This window comes from Branchiostoma floridae, chromosome 7 (genome assembly GCF_000003815.2).
Source record: "Branchiostoma floridae strain S238N-H82 chromosome 7, Bfl_VNyyK, whole genome shotgun sequence".
NCBI lineage: Eukaryota > Metazoa > Chordata > Leptocardii > Amphioxiformes > Branchiostomatidae > Branchiostoma > Branchiostoma floridae.
In genome coordinates this window covers 2032900-2051669 of record NC_049985.1, presented here as the reverse complement: position 1 = coordinate 2051669, position 18770 = coordinate 2032900, and the positions used below count along the sequence as shown (strand labels likewise).

Here is an 18770-nt window from a genome sequence, read left to right as displayed (position 1 = left end):
TTAAGACACAAGCAGTAGCGGCCAAACGGAAGAAGGTGGCCCAAGTCCTGAGCTGAGACAGAAGTTGTTCCTGTGTAAGAAAAAGTGTGAGTTCCTCCTGGCCTGGTGTGGGGAGTATGGGCACCAGCTGACTCCTCTGGCCATGGACTGTAGTCAGGAATATGGTACACTTTCACCTTTATTATATACTGTAATTGCAGAAACTTTCGCGGGTGTATAATGTTTGCGGTTTTCGCAGTGGCCGCTTCACCGCGAACTTAAAACCACCACGAACATCTTTCCATGGCACTAAGAGACTACAGTGCATGGTGCTACCGCGAACTTAAAACCACAGCGAAAAGTTCTTTTTCCCGCTACCACAAAATTAGATGCCCGCGAACTTAAATGCATTTACAGTATCTCACTGAAAGATTGGCGTTTATGCCAAAGAGCAGTTACTCAAGCAACTGGATATGATTTTGGAAACCGACAGAAGTTTCAGACACTATCCGATGTCTTTCATCAGTGACACAGAACATTTCCAAAATCAGATCCAGTTGCTTGAGTAACTAACTGCTTTTTTTTGCATGTCACATTACCTTCATTTTCGTATAATGGCTTCTATGATAGACACATAGTCAGTTAGATGTTCAACACAATGATAAATGTTTCGATGCCAAAACTAAAATCAGCAAAAATTTGGTACAATACAATCAGACCTTAATGATTCAATAAAAAGTAATCAAGTTTCACTTTTGTAGTATACAAGAAAAATGGAAATATGGTCCTAACAGAAAAACGATCATACCAGGTTGTGTGTGAAAGACCAATTTTAGTTTTATTTCTGAGGGAGATACTTTCTAAGTACTTAGTACATTGTACATGTAGAACAGTCAATTTTACCACAAGCTTTTATCAATGATTGTTCATCCAGTTCTCTTGTATTTTATCGTTTATGAATGTGCAGAATCTTCACATTTTGTTCTGTTACAGTTTGTGCTTTACTTTGTCACCTACACAAGCTAGATAGGTATATGGTATGGTACACACATTGTATACATGCATGTATTTACTATGTCCCCTGTTTATATATTCCAGCCTCCCTCAGCAGAGAGCATTCCCAGCATGAGAAGACAAAATCGGAGCTGGAGAAGGTTTGGGGAGGATCCAAGCCGACCAGGAAGGAGGACAAACCACTCATTCAGGAACTCTCCTGACACAGATGGACTTTGCTTAAGATAACATTGCTTGTAAATAAAAGCTTCCCTCAATGTACATGTATATTGCAGGATGCTGTACAAATACAGTAACATTTTTTCTTCTACATCTAACAAAGCAAAGAGTGCACAGAAAGGTTCATACACGTACAAGTTACACAAATGTAGTAGTAAGCTTCCTGAACTATTTATTTATTTTTCACCATATTTTATCATATACCTAATGTCCAACACATTCTAGTATATAATACTTGCAGATAGACTAACATGTATAATATATGTAAAGATTACAGATTGAGTGCAGTTTGTACATGTAGGAGCTGCAGAGAGATATTGTCTAAGTACCTAAATCATGTAAAACAAAGGACAAAATGCATACAAAATGAATACAAGTACAAGCTATATCAGAAGTACCTTTCATGACAGTAGCCACTTTACACATTATGTCCACCACTTCCACTGCCATGCATGTAATGCTAAGCCAGGCTATTCTAATGTTCCTGTATAAAAAAAGACAATTTCTTTAGCTAATATCATATTACGAGTACGGACTATACTGTAAATCTTCAAATGTTCACAGAAGTCAGTGACTCACGTGTAATTGTATTGTCTACAATCTGAATAAAGTCAAAGTCAAAAATTTGCAGATAGAGGTCAGTGTTTGTCCAGTACTCTGTACATAATGTCCACATTCACTGCCATACATGTAGTACTAAATACTAAGGCTATTCTAATTTTCTTGTATCTAAAGACATACACTGTATCTAATACCATAGGAAGAGCTGGGACAATATTTGAAATAAGGACAAGGGTTCAGAGGTCAGTGTCTGTAGAAGGTTCAGGGGTCACAGTTTATCCAGTGTTAAAGGTCAGTGTTTGTCCAAAGTTCTTGTCAGCAGCTCGTTTAGTCTGTTCAGCATGGAGCGGGGATCCTCAATCAGACCGGCAGCCACCAGGGCGTTGTCGTACACCTGAGGAAGGGAGGATGGCAAAGTGGAAGTGAAGTTTGCTTTAATGAAGTCAATAAAAAGTTGGGATTCTCTTCCAGACAGAGAAGATACAAGCTATGTACATTATTTACAGGTTCATTGTACCCATGGTTTAATGTCCCTTCCAATGCAATGCAACGCATGCTTGTTACACGTATGCCGGGTGAACAAAAACAGCCAGAATCTTTGGTCTAGGGGCACTTGTCTCTCTTGTTTAGTTTTCCTTCTTTTTGGATTTTATGAAACCCCAATTAAAAACGGGATTATGCATGCTACAAAGTACAGTGGATGGATGGAATTGTAGATTGAACATTGCTATGTTATGGTATGTTTAAACTGACATAAACAAACAAATTAATAAACAAACAAACAATGCCTGACCTGTTCAGCTACCAGTCGTGCCAGCTCAGGGTCGCTGGACTTCAGCTCAGACAACTTCAACATGATCGGATGGCTGCGAGAAAGAAAAAGGTTATTGTAAGACTGACATGAGACTTTTTGTTAAAACAAGGAATTGCCTTCTATACAGGCGTCCATTTTACATCATTTGCACCCTGTAAGGTTAGAGTGTGCATCTGTTTAACACACCAACATACAATACTGTTGCTCAAGTCCAATTACCTCCCAATACCGGGGGATTCAAATCATAATTACTGTGACGTCAATAAAATCCCTGTACTCAAAGCTAAATGTTAAGACACAATCTTCATACATGGAATTTGAAGCAGAATCTACCTGCTTTTTTTCTAATATTTTCCTTTCTTTGGTAAAACATTGTAATAATACTACAAAGTATTTAAACACAAGTCTGTAGCAAGAAATATTCTACAAAACTAATAAATCTTACAATCAAAGGTATACATCTGTATATAGTGAAGTAAAACTACTGTGGTCAATGCCTTCATAAGACAATAACAAGATTAGATAATGACAAAAATCTACCTGCTGTTGATCTCCAGGGTAGGCTGGAGGAACTTCCACCTCTCAGCCTCGGACTGTCCAGCGAAGGCCGTGCGGAGGTAGTGCCGCGCCGCGCCCATCTCCATCACTGTCACCATGGCAGGGTGGGACTCCAGACGCGTGCTCACCTGGGGCGCAATATTGTCAAGACAGTGCAGTATGTTATAAAGTGCTAAGATTTAAATCAGCTAGGTAACTATTCAGCAGAGTTTATTCCATAGCTATGCCCATCTCCATCACTGTCACCATGGCAGGGTGGGACTCCAGACGCGTGCTCACCTTGGAAAATACATGCACACTGATTGCAGCTTCTGTGTTTTATTGATTAAACATTTTTGTGAATAGAGATGTGTATCATGTAGTGTGCCAAAGTTGTGGTTTGTGACTCTACATCTGCACCAGAGGGTGGAGAGTTGATACCCTGGCCTTTGGTTGTTACAACTAGAAAGGGATGCAGTCATGTACTGTACATGTAGCCAAGCGCAATTTTTATATTTCAGCCATACCATAGGTATGGTGAAATGTATTGTATTCGTAATTATATTGCAATCCATACATAGTATGGGATTGCAATATATTGTTTTTGCTGAGTTTCTTCTCCTGTCAAATCTTCAGACCCCTTTAACTTTTTCATTTTTGGGCCAAATGAGCCGACATTTGGCATGGGGGTAGGGATATCAAATACCCCCAGGTGTTTTTTTCACTTTTTTAATAGAGGCCTTAGAATTTATGATATTTAGGGTTTTTGGTCATTTTTAGACAAAATATGTACTTTTTGGGCCCCTGTGCCCTGGTATTACAAGCTAATGACCTGAAATTTGGTACAGAGGTGCATTGGACATATGACCACAGAAAACCATCAACACTTTGTTTATAGATCACTTCAAAAATTAGTTATTTTAGGGTTTTTGGCCATTTATTACGAAAAATGTATATTTTTGGCTCCTATGCCCTTGTATTAAAACCAAATGACCTAAATTTGGTACAGAGGTGCGTTTGACATATGACCACAGAACCCCATCAACGCTATATTCATTGTTTACTCCAAAAATGAGTTATTTTAGGGTTTTTGGCCATTTTTGACTAAAAATGCATATTTTTTGCTCCTATGCCCTTGTATATTAACCAAATGACCTGAAATTTGGTACAGAGGTGCATTGAACATATGCTCACAGGACCCCATTGGCACTTTCTTCATAGATCACTTCAAAAATTAGTTATTTTGGGGTTTTCAGTCATTTTTGACTAAAAATGTATATTTTTGGCTTCTATGCCCTTGTATGTAAACCAACTGACCTGAAATTTGGTACAAAGGTAAATTGGACATATGACAACAGGACCCCATCAACACTTTCTTCATAGAGCACTTATGAAATGAGTTATTTTGGGGTTTTTAGCCATTTTTAACTAAAAAATGTATATTTTTGGCTCCTATGCCCTTATATTGAAACCAAATGACCTAAAATTCGGCATGAAGGTGTGTAGGACAAGTGCCCACAGTACTTCATTTTCCCTTTGAGCAAACAGTACTTCAAATTGTTGAATTTTGGGATTTTTTCCAGGATGAAGATGGATTGCAATATGCTGTATTTGCTCCTAAGCAAATGTCGGCCTTTCTAGTGTTTCTTTCTTTCTTTCTCCTGTCAAATCTTCAGAACACGGTTTCTCCGTTGTTCCTCAACCGAATGACTTGAAATTTGGCACAAGGGTAGAGTGGGCCAATACCCTCGGGCGTTTTTTTCATTTTTTCCATATCTGTCTCTTAAATGATTTTATTAAGGTTTTTTGGTCATCTTAAGACCAAAACTGTATATTTGGGCCCCCTGTACCCTGGTATTATAACCGAATGAGCTGAAATTTGGCACAGATGTGCCTTGATAAGTCCCCCATATAGATTCAATATCAGTTTTGGTGTACAGTACAACAAAATGCTTATTTTTGCGATTTTTTGACCAATTTTTGACCAAAAAAGGACACTTTTGGCCCCTGTACCCTGGTATTACAACCAAATGAGCTGAAATTTGACAGAGATGTGCCTTGATAGTGCCCCCATATAAATTTAAGAACACTTTTGGTGTACAGTACAACAAAATGCTTATTTTTGCGATTTTTTGACCAATTTTTGACCAAAAAAGGACACTTTTGGCTCCTGTACCTTGGTATTGCAACCGAATGAGCTGAAATTTGACACAGATGTGCCTTGATAATCCCTTCATATAAATTCAATAACACTTTTGATGTACAGTGCAACAAAATGCTTATTTTTGCGATTTTTGGCCAATTTTTGACCAAAAAAGGACACTTTTGGCTCCTGTATCCTGGTATTACAATTAAATGACCTGAAATTTGGTATAGATAGGCATTAGATACTTGGTAACAAGATTCAAGTAAAATATTTGACATAAACAACTTTAAAATGATTAATTTTGGCACTTTTCTGAGGGGAAATTTGTTTTCTTTTGGCCTCCTGACGTGACCTTCCGTGACCCCGCACAGAGCCACACCTGTGCGCGTCAGCCGGAGAGTTAATTGAATCAAAGACCTAGCCAATCAGCGAAGAGGAGGCCAAAGGCTAATTAATATTCATAAGCGGGGCCTCATGATCCCGTATATAGCAGTGTTCCCGCCAGGGGGAGCAAAGCCCGCCTAAGGCTCTCGCATTTTAGACTATTCAGAAGGCTTTATATTGTATCAGTTCTTAGGGGCATATCTATGATAATCGCAGCAGTCACTTAACTTCTCTTCAGGAGTTTAGCGTAACACTGTTTCAGGTCAAACCGTCAAAGGCAACTAAAAACAAACTTTAACGTTACTGAGTTCAACAGTACTTATAACTTGTTATCTGAAGTTGAAACGCTAGCGATGGTATTTTCGCTGCGCTGTTAGCTCCGTGCGACTGTTGTTGACGGTCTTATAACGGTATATTTTGCACCCCTGTACCCTGGTATGAGTAACATTTGGTATAGATAGGCATAATATAGTTGGTAAAATGATCCAAGTAAAATTTTTGGCATAAAGTACTGTAAAAGGCTTAATTACAGCACTTTTTTTAGGGGAAATTGGTTTTCTTTCGTTCTCCATGCCGTGACCTTTCGGACGTTCACCCCACAGAGCCGACATCTGCACCTGCGTCTAGCCGGCAGGAAGAGTTAATTCAATTAATGGTTCAGCCAATCAGAGAAGAGGAAAGCGAAGGCTAATTAATATTCATAAGCGGGACCACACAATACGTTAACTTGAAGACTCAGGCCGTACAGACTTCTCGCCAGGATTTTTTCAAAGCGTCGGACAGGGGTCCGGGGGCCGCCGAATGTCCCTGGCGGGGTCCAGGGGCAGGGCCACTGTGGGGTGGACCCAGGTGGGCGAAGCCCCCCCGGAAGCTCTTGCATTTTAGGCTATTGAGAAGGCTTCTTTTATCAGTTTTTTTAGGGCCATATCTACGATAATCGTAGCAGTCACTTACTTCTCTTCAGCAGTTTGACTTTAAAATATTTCGGGTCAAAGCTTCAAAGACAACTAAAACCTCATAAACAACAAACTTTACTTAGCTCAACAGTATACAAAAATATTGTACGGGTTGCCATCCTTAGTTGAAGCGCTTATTTATAGCGCTAGTATCTTCGCTGCGCCGTTAGCCGCCGTGCGACTTTTGTTGACGGTCTGATATCCCTACGTCGCCGCCTCGCTGATATTCCCACGGACATGTTTAAAAAAAAATACCCAGCAAAAAACGCTGTTCTGCGTCAAATTCTATTCTATAAAACTCAGTGTTACAGTCTAAATATTTTGTAGAAGCACCGCTGTAGGAAAGAAGGTCCAAGCAATGTAAAACATCACGTAGCATGAAGTTCGCTGTCAACTGGCACACGTGCACAGCACATGACTGTTTGAAACTCTAAGTCTAATCAACAGCCGTGTTTGATTGATAGCCGGCGGTCCTATGATGAAGTCGGCGAAAGGTGCGTTAGTTAGAAAATCTGCGTTTAGTTTTGATACGTAATTATAAGTTAGACAGTGGCGAGAATGATTATTTTCTCATCAATATTTCTCTTCAGAATTATTTGAACTTAATTGTACATCTAAACAATTGGCTTACCTGTGCAATGTTTATATGATTAATGATCAGTGTACTGAAATCATGTGTAACGTATGGCTCCTAGTCAATAGATCAGCATTTTCTCTATAGTGACCACCTGTCTATAGTGGCCACATTTCCTAGTGCTGTTGTTGTTTGGCATAAACTTTGAACATTTAAATTGTAAGTAACTTCAAACTGCCAGAGTTTCAGCCCAATAAAACACTCTCAGCGCCAGGGTATGAACAGACTGACCAGACAGACGAAAATAAATCCTCGAACAAGGTTCAATCGTATCTTCCGGGTCTGGCAGGAAGTTGTTAAACTAAAATAAGAATAGGCTCGATGGTTGATTGCATACAAAGTAAAACAGTTTAACAGTTTTACAGCTTGAAGAAAACAAACGCTCCTACAGTACCTGCACCTGCTTGATAATTATTAAATTGTATGCCCTACTTGAATAAAAAAAGTTCATTGCAATAATAAATGTACCCACATCACAAGGAGCTTATACTTTTTTAAACTTACACCTAGTTATCGTACTGAAAATTGTTAATGACATTACATGAAGTCATTCAACAATTTTCAGTCATGATGAAAATTTTCTGAATGGAAGGTGTGATTATTGTCATTTTCTGAAAAATAGAAGCAAGCTCTGTTTTTACCTGGAGTCAATTCACAATACCAGTCCACTTTGGGGGATAATGTACTGTTAAGAGGATGTTCCATTTTTGCGCAGGGGTGATTTGGAACAGTCCAATGTTGCGTGGGAAGGGGTATGGCTGAAATATGCTGTAGTTGCTCTTAAGCAAATGTCGGCCTTTCTAGTTTGTGGTGTTTTTTTGTAGTACTGTAACTTTTTCATTGCGAACTTAAAACCACATTGAAAATTCTTACCAATAATCTGTGTTCTGTCTGCCTACGACATTGTTTAATCCATAAACTAAAAACCACTGCAAGCACATTTTCTCCCTACTGGGAAATCAAATACAGGTGAACTTAAAGGTACCTTGATGTTGGTGACTTTCTCCCCAAGTGCTGATCTCATCCAGTCCATCAGGGCATCCGCCTTACTGGGGCTCAGGGTTACTGAAACACAGCATCAGTAGGAAAACTGTGAATTCAGACTTTTCTGCAACTATCATAATGGTTATGACGAAAATAAAGCTACCAAAATGCAGAGAAAAGCATTTGACCGACTTGTACATACAGAAACCGATATATATATATATATCAACAGAAAATGAGCTTTGCATTGGCTGAGGGGAAGTAGCCATAGGCTAATAACGATTAGTGATATGGTGCTGTAACCATCACTCAATGAAGACAGATGGTGGGAAAAGCACCCTGTACCTATCGCCTCTGAAACACTAATATGTACACATATGCGATTCCAATGCCAACCTTTGCTGTCCTCCTGAGTCTCCTCGGTTTTGTCGCTCTCCAGAACCTCGTTCTCAATGGACTTCAGGTTCAGCCTCTGGAACTGGCGCAGCTGCAGCAGGACTAACTCATCGTACTGCTCATAGCAGAACAGCACCTGCAAGTTAACAACAGGTTAGCTACTAACCCATTAACTAACTGCAACTAAACTAATCATACTACTAAAAGTCAGGCAGTATCTGGTATTCGATTATACTGCTGCGAGGGTCCCTGACACGGGTGGGCAGTAGTAAACAGTCTTCACAACACATTTCCAAGCAACTCTTTCCAGGGGTATTTACTCTGCAGTTATTAGCAAGTTACAAAGTAACAGGAGTCCAACTCGAACGTAAAGACCTTCCATTTAATTATTGTACATACTACTATCATTTTTTCCAAGAAGCCAAAGAGCCGGCAATCATATTGCTACAGGTAGGAAATCAGTATCTAGTGAAGTTCAGGTAAGCCATGTACCAAGACATGGCTCTCAGAACATCTCTAAACACGCCAACCCACCTCAATGTCCTTTTTCTTCAGTGCTTCGAAGTACGGTGAAGTCTCGGCCAGCTGCCGGCTGGGTGCTGAGAAGTAGTAGATGTTCCTCTGGCCGGGCCGCATCCGCTTACAGTATTCCTCGATTCCCACCAGCGTTCCTTCTGGCTCCGCACTGGACTCAAACCTCAGCAGCTTCGCGATGGACTCCTGAAAGAATAATGTATATGATTAAGCATAAAACTATAGAATGTAGAACATCAGTACTATTCAATCCCCATCTGCGTTCCATCCGGCTCTGCACTGGACTCAAACTGCAGCAGCTTTGCTATAGACTCCTGGAATAATGTAAAATGTACATGTGACTGTCATTAATACAGCAAAGAACATCAGTGTAACTCGAGCCGCATCCGCTTACAGTATTCCTCGATTCCCACCAGGGTTCCTTCCGGCTCCGCACTGGACTCAAACCTCAGCAGCTTCGCTATGGACTCCTAAAGGAATAATGTACATGTAGATGTCATTGATTCAGCAAAGAACATCAGTGTAACTCGAGCCGCATCCGCTTACAGTATTCCTCGATTCCCACCAGGGTTCCCTCCGGCTCTGCACTCGATTCAAATCTCAGCAGCTTTGCAATGGACTCCTGAGGGAATAATGTACAATGTACATGTCATTAATACAGCATAGAACTTCAGTGTTAATCAATCAACCAGTGTTTTCTTTGGCTCCTCACTAGACTCGAACCTCAGCAGCTTTGCGATGGACTCCTGAAGAAATAATGTATATGTATATGTCATTAATACAGCAAAGAACATCAGCGTAACTTGGGGCGCATCCGCTTACAATACTCCTCGATTACTACCAGGGTTCCCTCTGGTTCTGTACTCGATTCAAATCTCAGAAGCTTTGCTATGGACTCCTGAAGGAGTAATGTACATGTATATGTGATCAACCATACAAATTTCTAACACATTTGTAATACAGTACAGAACATCAGTATAACAACTGACACCAGTGTTCCCTTCAGCTCTGCATATAGCTAATAGGGAGGAACCAAGACTGGACAGTGACACATTTTGATTACTCTAAGAGCTGAATAAAGAGGCTCTTTTTTACACAACCATCGTTTTATTTTCACCAACTATGAATGAATTACTCTCAGAGCTTTTAAGCTGTGAAAATGTAGAAAAGACAGCACCCACCCTAAAGCTATTTAGTCTTAAGCAGTGAAAACGTAGAATGAATGACATGACAGTCCAGGTGATGAGGTCAATTAATGGAAGAGGCTACTATTTCACAGGGAGGAACCCAGAATGGACAAACATACATTTTTTCTACTCACTGAGCTATTAATTAGGCAGTAAAAACATAAGAAGGACATGTGACCCACCCTCTCATCCTGGTCCTCAGTGGAGACGATTCCCTCCCTCAGGTAGAACCCATAATCCTCCACGAATCTCTGGTACTTAACGGCGTCCCTCCGCGCCTGGTCACCCAGAAACTTCACAATCCTGCTGGTCAGGACGCTACGGATCTTCCTGTGGGAGGGGGAGTATCAGAGAGTTTTGTTAAAGGTCTGATATTTGGCACAGCAACCTCTTTTATCAGAGACTGTACAGAATCTGAAGTTCAACAGAAACTTAAGTACCTACACTATGGATTGATACATGCTGCTTTCTCTGCTTAACACTCTGCACTAATGAGGAAGAGTATGGAAGTTAAACACACATCACTACCAGCGGACCAGCCCCCTGCTGTAGTGGCTTGCACAAATGTGTAGCCCAAGGGCTACAGAAATGGAGATCTGAGCTAAACTTCTGTTACAGATGCATGGGCAATTTCACACAGCATCCACTGTCTTTTATCAGTGACTTAACAGAATCTGAAGTTCAACGTCAAGAACTTAAGTACCTGCAATATGGATTGACATCTAAGTGTGACAATTCTAAATGGTTCAAGTGAAGATGTTGTCAAGGCAATGTTGCATGCTGACCATCAAATTAGCTCCTGTTGTCTGAGTACAGGAGCTAATGTAGTCTCCTGGGGGTGGGAGGGCCAGTTCCAAAGTGGCGTAAAGTTGTCTTAAAGAAATGTAGACATCCTTTCCTCTTGAGGGTGTGATTATGAAACCGTCAAACCCATGTTCACAGTAGAGCATGTGTCTTACTAAGGCAGCAAAAGTGCATTCCATGATGTAACATCACACACATGAACATTCTGGTCCCACTAATTTCAACAGATAATCAATACAACACTAAAAATATGAGAAAGGTGTGTGCCAAGGTGTATACCCCACCTGATGAGTGCACTGTCCTGCAGCAGCTCCCTACTCAGGTTCAGGGGGATGTCCTCACTGTCTACCACACCTGGACAGGTAAAACGGACAGGTAAAACATACAGGTGAGTGTACAAACATAGGGACATCTTATGGTAAAGCGGCATGCATGCTTTAGGTAACAAAATGTACAGTATTTCCCCATCCTCAACCTACAAACTCATTTACTCAGTAGTTATGTCCTATTTTATGAGGGGGTCCCGTGTTTGAGGAGAGCTACATGTACGAGTATGTAAAAGAACCCACAAGAAAGGTAGTGGTCCTTCACAGTGTGACCATACAGTCATGTCTTACAATGTATGCAGCTTATATTACTGTACAGAACTGGTGCATTGCACCTAAAGGCAGTATACTGGTTACCAGAAATAAAACAAAATACTGTTCCATACCTTTCACAAAGCGCAGCCATTTTGGCAGGATGGTTTCAGCCTTGGGCTGGATGAGCACCCTCCGGCTGTACAGGGCTACTCCTCCCAGGCCTTCCTGTCTGCTCATGTCCCACATTGCTGGAAAAAAAAAAACACATTATCATACGTCTACGGTAGGGATGTGTACCTAAATGTAACAGTAGAAGTACATGATCGTCGATGAAGGTTAGACATCCAGGTATTACTAATAACCTCAACAAATGCAAACAAGTCCACAGACAGGGTTGCTAACCACTGGGCTACACACACTACCATTACATTCCATATCTTACTTGGCTTGTGCGCAGGGATGTAGAAAAGGCTGCGAATGTTGAGTGGAGCGTCAGTCTGGTACTGCAGCCGGTAGCGCGGACTGTCGTAAGCGTTGGCCAGGAAACGGTAAAACTCCTCATGTTGTTCATCGGTTACGTTCTTGGCATCGAGCATCCACAGGGCCTGGGTGAAAAGGATGCAAAATTTTTAATTCACATTTATTTTAATGAGGATAAGACAAAAAACAACAAATTAAATCCCCACAAACTTAAATGCATTTACAGTATATAGAGAAAGAACACACATACAAGAATAAGAACAACTAAATAACAAAAGGTAACAATAACGAAATGAAAAGGCCACTTTTCTAGTTTTGAGACTACTTCGCCAGTGAGATATTTGCATCATAGTCGTATGAATAGGTTAAAGGTTAGATGTGACAGGTTGTTCAACAATTCAGCTGCTGCTGTGCCGCATGCCTGCAAAGTTGTTGTGTTGTGCTGAAGGGCTATATAGATTCAGATACAGAAAAGAAATAGTAAAGAAAGTGTCTTAGGCAAAGCAGAGGAAGCCACTTGTACAGTTTTTTTGTTTTGTATGTTAACACTAGTCAAGAAAATGTCCTGGATAAAGTAGAGGACCCCACTAACATGTGAACACAGTGAACTTATAATCGATACCCACCTCTACAGTGTTGAGCCGTTTCCCATTCAGGTAGATGGGGCAGTTCACAAAGTTACTGTACTTGGTCACGATTTCTGTCAGGGAGGAAAAATACAGTCCAACCATTGTCTTAACTAACAACAACTGTATATATGGAGGCAACTCATTCTACATTTTTAAGATCATAGTAAGGACTTGAGTAGTGCTGATCTTTCAAAACTGAACAAGACAACACAGATCCAATATACTAGTAGTAGTAAAAAGTAATCCTTCTTTTCATAGAAATACATTTTAGTACAAAATTAATTTGATGCAGTATGTAGTAAGATGCAGATTTATGTGTGCTCCTATGGGAGTAAATTAATATTGACAAGTTTTAGGAAAGTTCAGATGCAGAGTTGCCTGTAGCAGGAATGTACACATGACAAACCACATACACTGCCTTGGACATACCAGAGCCTGAGAGGTCACAACTATATGGGTTTACAGGCACACTTATTACCTTTGATGTCGTCCTCCCGTGCAAACTGCATACACTCCTTCTTCAGGTGGACCACGATCTTGGTACCAAGCTGAACGCCTTCCGCCTCCGCAAGCTCGTAAGAACCAGAGCTGAGGACAAACATACAACTCTGGTCGATTCAAATTCATACTGACTCTAGGAATTTAGATCATCAATCTTTCAAGTTTAATATCACTAGGTTTGTGGCAGAAATCATAACACTACGATATACAGTACCTGTACCTAGAAGCATGGAACAAGACCATATAGTTCTCCTTGTTTCTACACTGGGTCTTCAGTTATGCAATTTAGATTTGCATCATTACAGTTCTAGAAACTGTCCAGTTCTAGAAACAAATTTCTCACCCATCAGAAGTCCAACAGTACCTGGGACTGTCCGGTTGGTGTGAACTGGCCGATGATGTGTAATATGTACATGTAGTAATAAGAAAGTGTGCTGTTCTCACCCATCAGAAGTCCAGCAGTAACCGGGACTGTCCGGTTGGTGTGAGCAGGTGACCATATATAGCTGGTAAGTTACATGGTGGTTTTCAGGTTCTGTAGCTATGTAATACTGTACTAGTAACTGATTACATGTAGTAATAAGAAAGTGTGAAGTCCAACAGTACCCCGGACTGTCCGGCTGGTGGGAGCGGGTGAAGACCTGCACCTTGTCCCCTACCATGAAGGTGGAGTAGAACCCCACACCGACCATGTGTACATGTAGTAATAAGAAAGTGTGTAGTTCTCACCCATCAGAAGTCCAGCACTACCCCAGACTGTCCGGTTGGTGTGAGCGGGTGAAGACCTGGACCTTGTCCCCTACCATGAAGGTGGAGTAGAACCCCACACCGACCATGTGTACATGTAGTAATAAGAAAGTGAGTAGTTCTCACCCATCAGATGTCCAGCAGTACCCGGGACTGTCCGGTTGGTGTGAGCGTGTGAAGACCTGGACCTTGTCCCCCACCATGAAGGTGGAGTAGAACCCCACACCAAACTGGCCGATGATGCTGCTGGCCGCTGACGAGGACTGGCCGCGGTTATCCAGCTCACTCAAGAACGCCTGCAGCAAAGCAGAAAACAAGATGTAATTGCCTTTGTTTACAGAGGATTTCTTTACAGTGGGTTTGCATGTTTGTGTTCTTGTGTGTCCATACTTATTTGAACATGGTAGAGTGACAAGAAGTGAGAGAAAGTATGGTATAACAGCAGACTGGCAGGACATGAAGGATGAATCAGAAGTCAAAATTCTTCATTTGTCAATTATCAGGACATACAAGTGTTTTCAGTATTTCACAGAGGTGTGAACGCTTTCAACTCTTGTTGATCTTGTTCTTCTTCCAACTACCTTTGACGCATTGGTTGTATCATGCATCTGTAAGGTCACATGTCCAGATAAATTTGCTCAGTTCTCCTGAAGGAGAAGGGAGATAAATGGCTCTCCCAAGAGCTTTCCTGGCCGTGACGGGAGTTTAAAGACCTTCCAATCTTCAAGAAGGAAATTTTCAAAACATCCTGACAGATGCCTCCCAAAAAATAAGCCATCTCTGAGAAGCGTCAAAACCTTTCTGCCCAAAGCTGGACAAACATTTGCGGACCAGCTTTGACTCTATAATGATATCCATACCTTTGACCCAGATCGCGCAATGGTCCCGAGGTTCTCGATGATTTCCTCCTGCGTGAGTCCAACGCCGGTGTCCTGGATGGTGAAGGTGCCCTGCACCAGGTCGGTGCCCAGGTGAATCTCCAGGGGCACCGCCAGCTCACTGCTGCCCCCTTGTGTCAAGGACAGGTACCGCAGCTTCTCTAAAGCATCACTGGCATTGGATATGAGCTCCCTGACGAAAACCTGCAGAGATTTGGCAGGATTTTATTTTCACATAATTTTACTGTTCTAAAAAGCTTTTTCTTTAACTTCTTAAACGAGCACTCCTTCCTCTGAAGGTAGTAAAATGGTGAATAAAGGCACTGGCATTGGATATAAGCTTCCTGACAAAAACCTGCAAAGGTTTCATAATTTTACCTTCTTTTCATATGTCTCTCCTTTATCTGATTCTACAAGAAGCCTGTCTTAAACATCTTCCTGCTTAGATAGTCTTTTGACCTCAGTAAACCGGAATACTGTAAATGCATTTAAGTTTGCAGGGATTTAATTTAGCCTTAGCAGGAAAAAGGACTTTTCGCGGTGGTTTTAAGTTCGCGGCAGCACCATGCACTTAGTCTCTTACTGCCACGGAAAAACGTTCGCGTTGGTTTTAAGTTTGCGCTGAAGTGGCCACCGCAAAAACCGCCACCATTAAACCACCGCAAAAGTTTCTGCATTTACAGTGAAACAGTCTCTAAAATCATTTCATGTTAGCTGTCTTCAGGATGCATCCCTCGGATAGGAAATTTTCTTATTTATCTTATAGGGACGGACAAAAATTTCATCCCATCAATTTAAATATCTGAAGTTCAGGATATGAAACTAATACAATGCATTTTCAAAAGCTTAGAATGACAAATGGAAGAAGGAGAACTATCCAGTAAGCTGGTCTAAATTCTCCCAAGAGAGGGAGTAGGGAATCTCCCGAGCAGCCCTCGTAACCCCTGCTTCGCCTATTGGGTCAGTTAGTCCTCACTCATAGTGAGCAATTGGGCTGGTCTCAATCATGATGTTTCTGACCTAGGGCGAAGAGTTGCTGTTACAGTTCCAATCATGTAACCCGTAACCTTGAGTGGCCTTCAGGCCTTGTTACATGGTGACCATTGAGTAAAAAAAAAAAAAAACTAACAAACAGTTACCTCTTTGTCAGAGTAGAGCGACTTGGCTACGATATCCAGCAGCTTCAGGGTCTCAGCCTGGAAACTGTGCTGCTCCCCGGATCCTGCAGGGAGATAGAACAAACATTTGAACAAAAGTTAGCTGAAACTAACGTCATTTCTTGATGTAAATAAATGGTAATCTCCAAGATTCTACGGTGCCATAACATAGTATCAAAGCTGGCCAAGGAGTATAGCCAACCAAAGGGAGTCAGACAGGCACCTGAGATCTGCCTTCACGGTAAATGTAAATGGAAGTACAGTATTTTGCACCATTTAGGTGAACTATCATTTATTTTCAGTAAGGATGGCAGCAATACGTAGAGTTAACCTCTGACCTGTGACCTTTTCTGTGTCCTTGATTATGTTGTGAAGGTCGGCCTCCTCAGCTTCAGCAGCTGGACTCTCAGATAATAATCTGGGAAGGGACAAAATCCCATAAACATCAGGCAACCATCTTACATAAAATACATATCATCTTACAATATCTTACAAATGTTACATGCATCAATGTATGCTGAAACGTATGCTAACTCTCTCTCTCTCTCAGTCAGTCTATAGGATACAGACTATGACGCTACGCAAAAAGAAACTAAGCGACAATGGAGATTACAATACAAAAGTGTACAAGGTATGCTAACAGTATAAATGAGCTCACTCGCTCACTCACTATCCACTATCCAGCAAGGACAGCATATCATACTTTATTTCGATTAAGAACAGTTGTCCTTGGACTGATTTGTTGTTTACTTATATTTTTTCATTCTTCTTTAATAGAATGTCTTATACAACAGAGGGGCGAGAACAGTTATGGCTCGAGGATACAGATCAGGGAATGATGGGTATCGGTAGAGATGAGATTTACATAATGTGAGATGTATAACGTTACCTGTATCCAGTGTGGAGTGCCCTGCTGTGGACATGTCGGAGTCTCAGATAGTCAGGAAACTGTTGAGGGGGTCTCAGACTTCTGCAGTTCACAGCTACAAGCAGGGGAGAGAGACCAGTTGCACACTTTAGATATACCTTGAGGATGTGTATTGACATTGAGGTTCTTTCCCTTCGTGTAAATGGCCAGTTTCATCAGATGACAATCGGATGGGTATTCAATTTTGTCATTGTGTTTATACCCCAGCTTACCCACCCCCTCCCTCATGAGTGTGGGTTCACAATGAATGATACACAACCCCCTTTGCCTGGACTGGAGTCCAGCCCTGTTCGCTTAAGTCTGCTCCCGAAGGTCACTACATACCTTCTACAACCAGGGTAAAATCACTTGCATACACGTCAGTAGTAAGACCTAACCTTGAATATGCCGCTACAGTATCATGGGACCCGTATACAAAGAAAGACAAAGATAAACTTGAAAGGGTACAGAACCAAGCTGCCCGATTCTGCACAAACAACTATAACAGGGATTCTAGTGTTACCAAAATGAAAACAGATTTGCAGTGGATGTCACTTGAAGACAGAAGGAAAATGTCCAGACTTTCCATGATGTACAAAATGACCAATAAACTGGTGGACGTACCAACGGATAAGTATCTAATACCAGCTCAAAAAAGAACAAGAAACAGTCATGCCTTCAAATACCAGAGTTACCAACCTAGGATTGATGTGTTAAAAAATTCGTACTTTCCCAGAACTATCGTAGAGTGGAACTTGTTATCACCAAGTACAGTAGGGGCATCTTCTCTTGGTAGTTTTAAAGAACGCTTGCAGATAGATGTGCAAAAGTTAGGGGTAACGAGTTGTTCGGTGTAATATAACCAGCTGCTGCCGCGCCGCGTGCCTGCAAAGCTGGTGTGTTACGCCGAACGGCGGTTATACCGGCTATATAGATACAGATACAGATACAGATACCAACACGGGTAGAGACCTTCTGGAGCGGACGTAAGCGAATATGGCTGGACTCCAGTCTACACCCCCTTAGTATCCCGAAGTTCAGAAAATCAGAAAGCAGCGCACGTGCACACACAAATTATGTGGTGTGGTGATCATGCTCAGATTTTGATATGCAGTTGTACTGGCTGATCTTACTTACTATTATTTAAAAAAAATGATAAGATTAACTATATAAAAGTATATACTTATGTAGCAATTAATGCTACAACTGTAAGTCTGTAACCTTTCTGTAACGTGAAGGCTGAAATGGGGCGATCGTGCACGTGGGGAGGGGGGCAAATCTTCAACCAATCGACCTCTCAGAGAACATAATCGTAACTTTTTGGGGTTTATTTTAAGTTGCTTACCTTTACCATTGACTCGGCCAACCGTGTGTCCATTACAGTAGCTGACTGCCCGCGTAGAAACGGTGAAACAGGACCGAAGTCGTGCCAAGCGTGCGACTGACGACATGGAGGCGGCCATGTTGGTTTGTCTTCTGGCTGCAGTACTCATGAAAACCGCCAGATGGCACACTTACCTTGAAGAGAAAATTTGTCTGGGACTGGGGGTGTTGCCGTTTGCTATGGCAATATGGATCTTGTGTAGAGTTGGTCACTTGTACAAGTTTGACTGTATATCAATGGCCAGGCGGTCCTTATGTAGAGGTGGTCACTTGTACAGGTTTGACTGTATATCAATGGCTAGGTGGTCCTTATGTAGAGGTGGTCACTAGTACAGGTTTGACTGTAACGTTATATCGA

The 18770-nt window shown here is 41.4% G+C and overlaps 1 protein-coding gene and 1 long non-coding RNA gene across 2 annotated transcripts; one reads left to right on the top strand and one right to left on the bottom strand.

Moving 5' to 3' along the window:
* The first annotated feature begins 2 nt into the window (after positions 1 to 2).
* On the top strand, positions 3 to 1703 carry LOC118418924. The gene is made up of 2 exons (XR_004831559.1): positions 3 to 164; positions 1078 to 1703. It is a non-coding gene; the product is annotated as an uncharacterized LOC118418924 (long non-coding RNA).
* Positions 1704 to 1851: 148 nt separating this feature from the next.
* Positions 1852 to 18541, bottom strand: LOC118418923 (heat shock protein 75 kDa, mitochondrial-like). Its single transcript, XM_035825067.1, has 18 exons — positions 18375 to 18541; positions 17012 to 17105; positions 16461 to 16540; positions 16105 to 16187; positions 14948 to 15169; positions 14214 to 14383; positions 13318 to 13427; positions 12837 to 12910; positions 12173 to 12335; positions 11862 to 11978; positions 11434 to 11503; positions 10528 to 10675; positions 9159 to 9344; positions 8625 to 8760; positions 8230 to 8309; positions 3128 to 3273; positions 2567 to 2639; positions 1852 to 2167 (listed from the first exon to the last, which is right to left on the bottom strand). Exons 1-18 carry the CDS (start codon positions 18520 to 18522, stop codon positions 2066 to 2068), a joined length of 2202 nt encoding a protein of 733 aa, XP_035680960.1. The 5' UTR covers positions 18523 to 18541; the 3' UTR covers positions 1852 to 2065.
* Between the last annotated feature and the right edge of the window lie 229 nt (positions 18542 to 18770).

Excerpts from the sequence above, each read along its gene's own strand:
- LOC118418923 (XM_035825067.1), bottom strand. The coding sequence starts at position 18,522 with ATGAGTACTGCAGCCAGAAGACAAACCAACATGGCCGCCTCCATGTCG. Across the intron at positions 17,106-18,374 it reads TGGCCGAGTCAATGGTAAAG|CTGTGAACTGCAGAAGTCTG; the intron begins GTAAGCAACTTA and ends CCCTGCTTGTAG. Across the intron at positions 10,676-11,433 it reads CAGGACAGTGCACTCATCAG|GAAGATCCGTAGCGTCCTGA; the intron begins GTGGGGTATACA and ends CCCCTCCCACAG.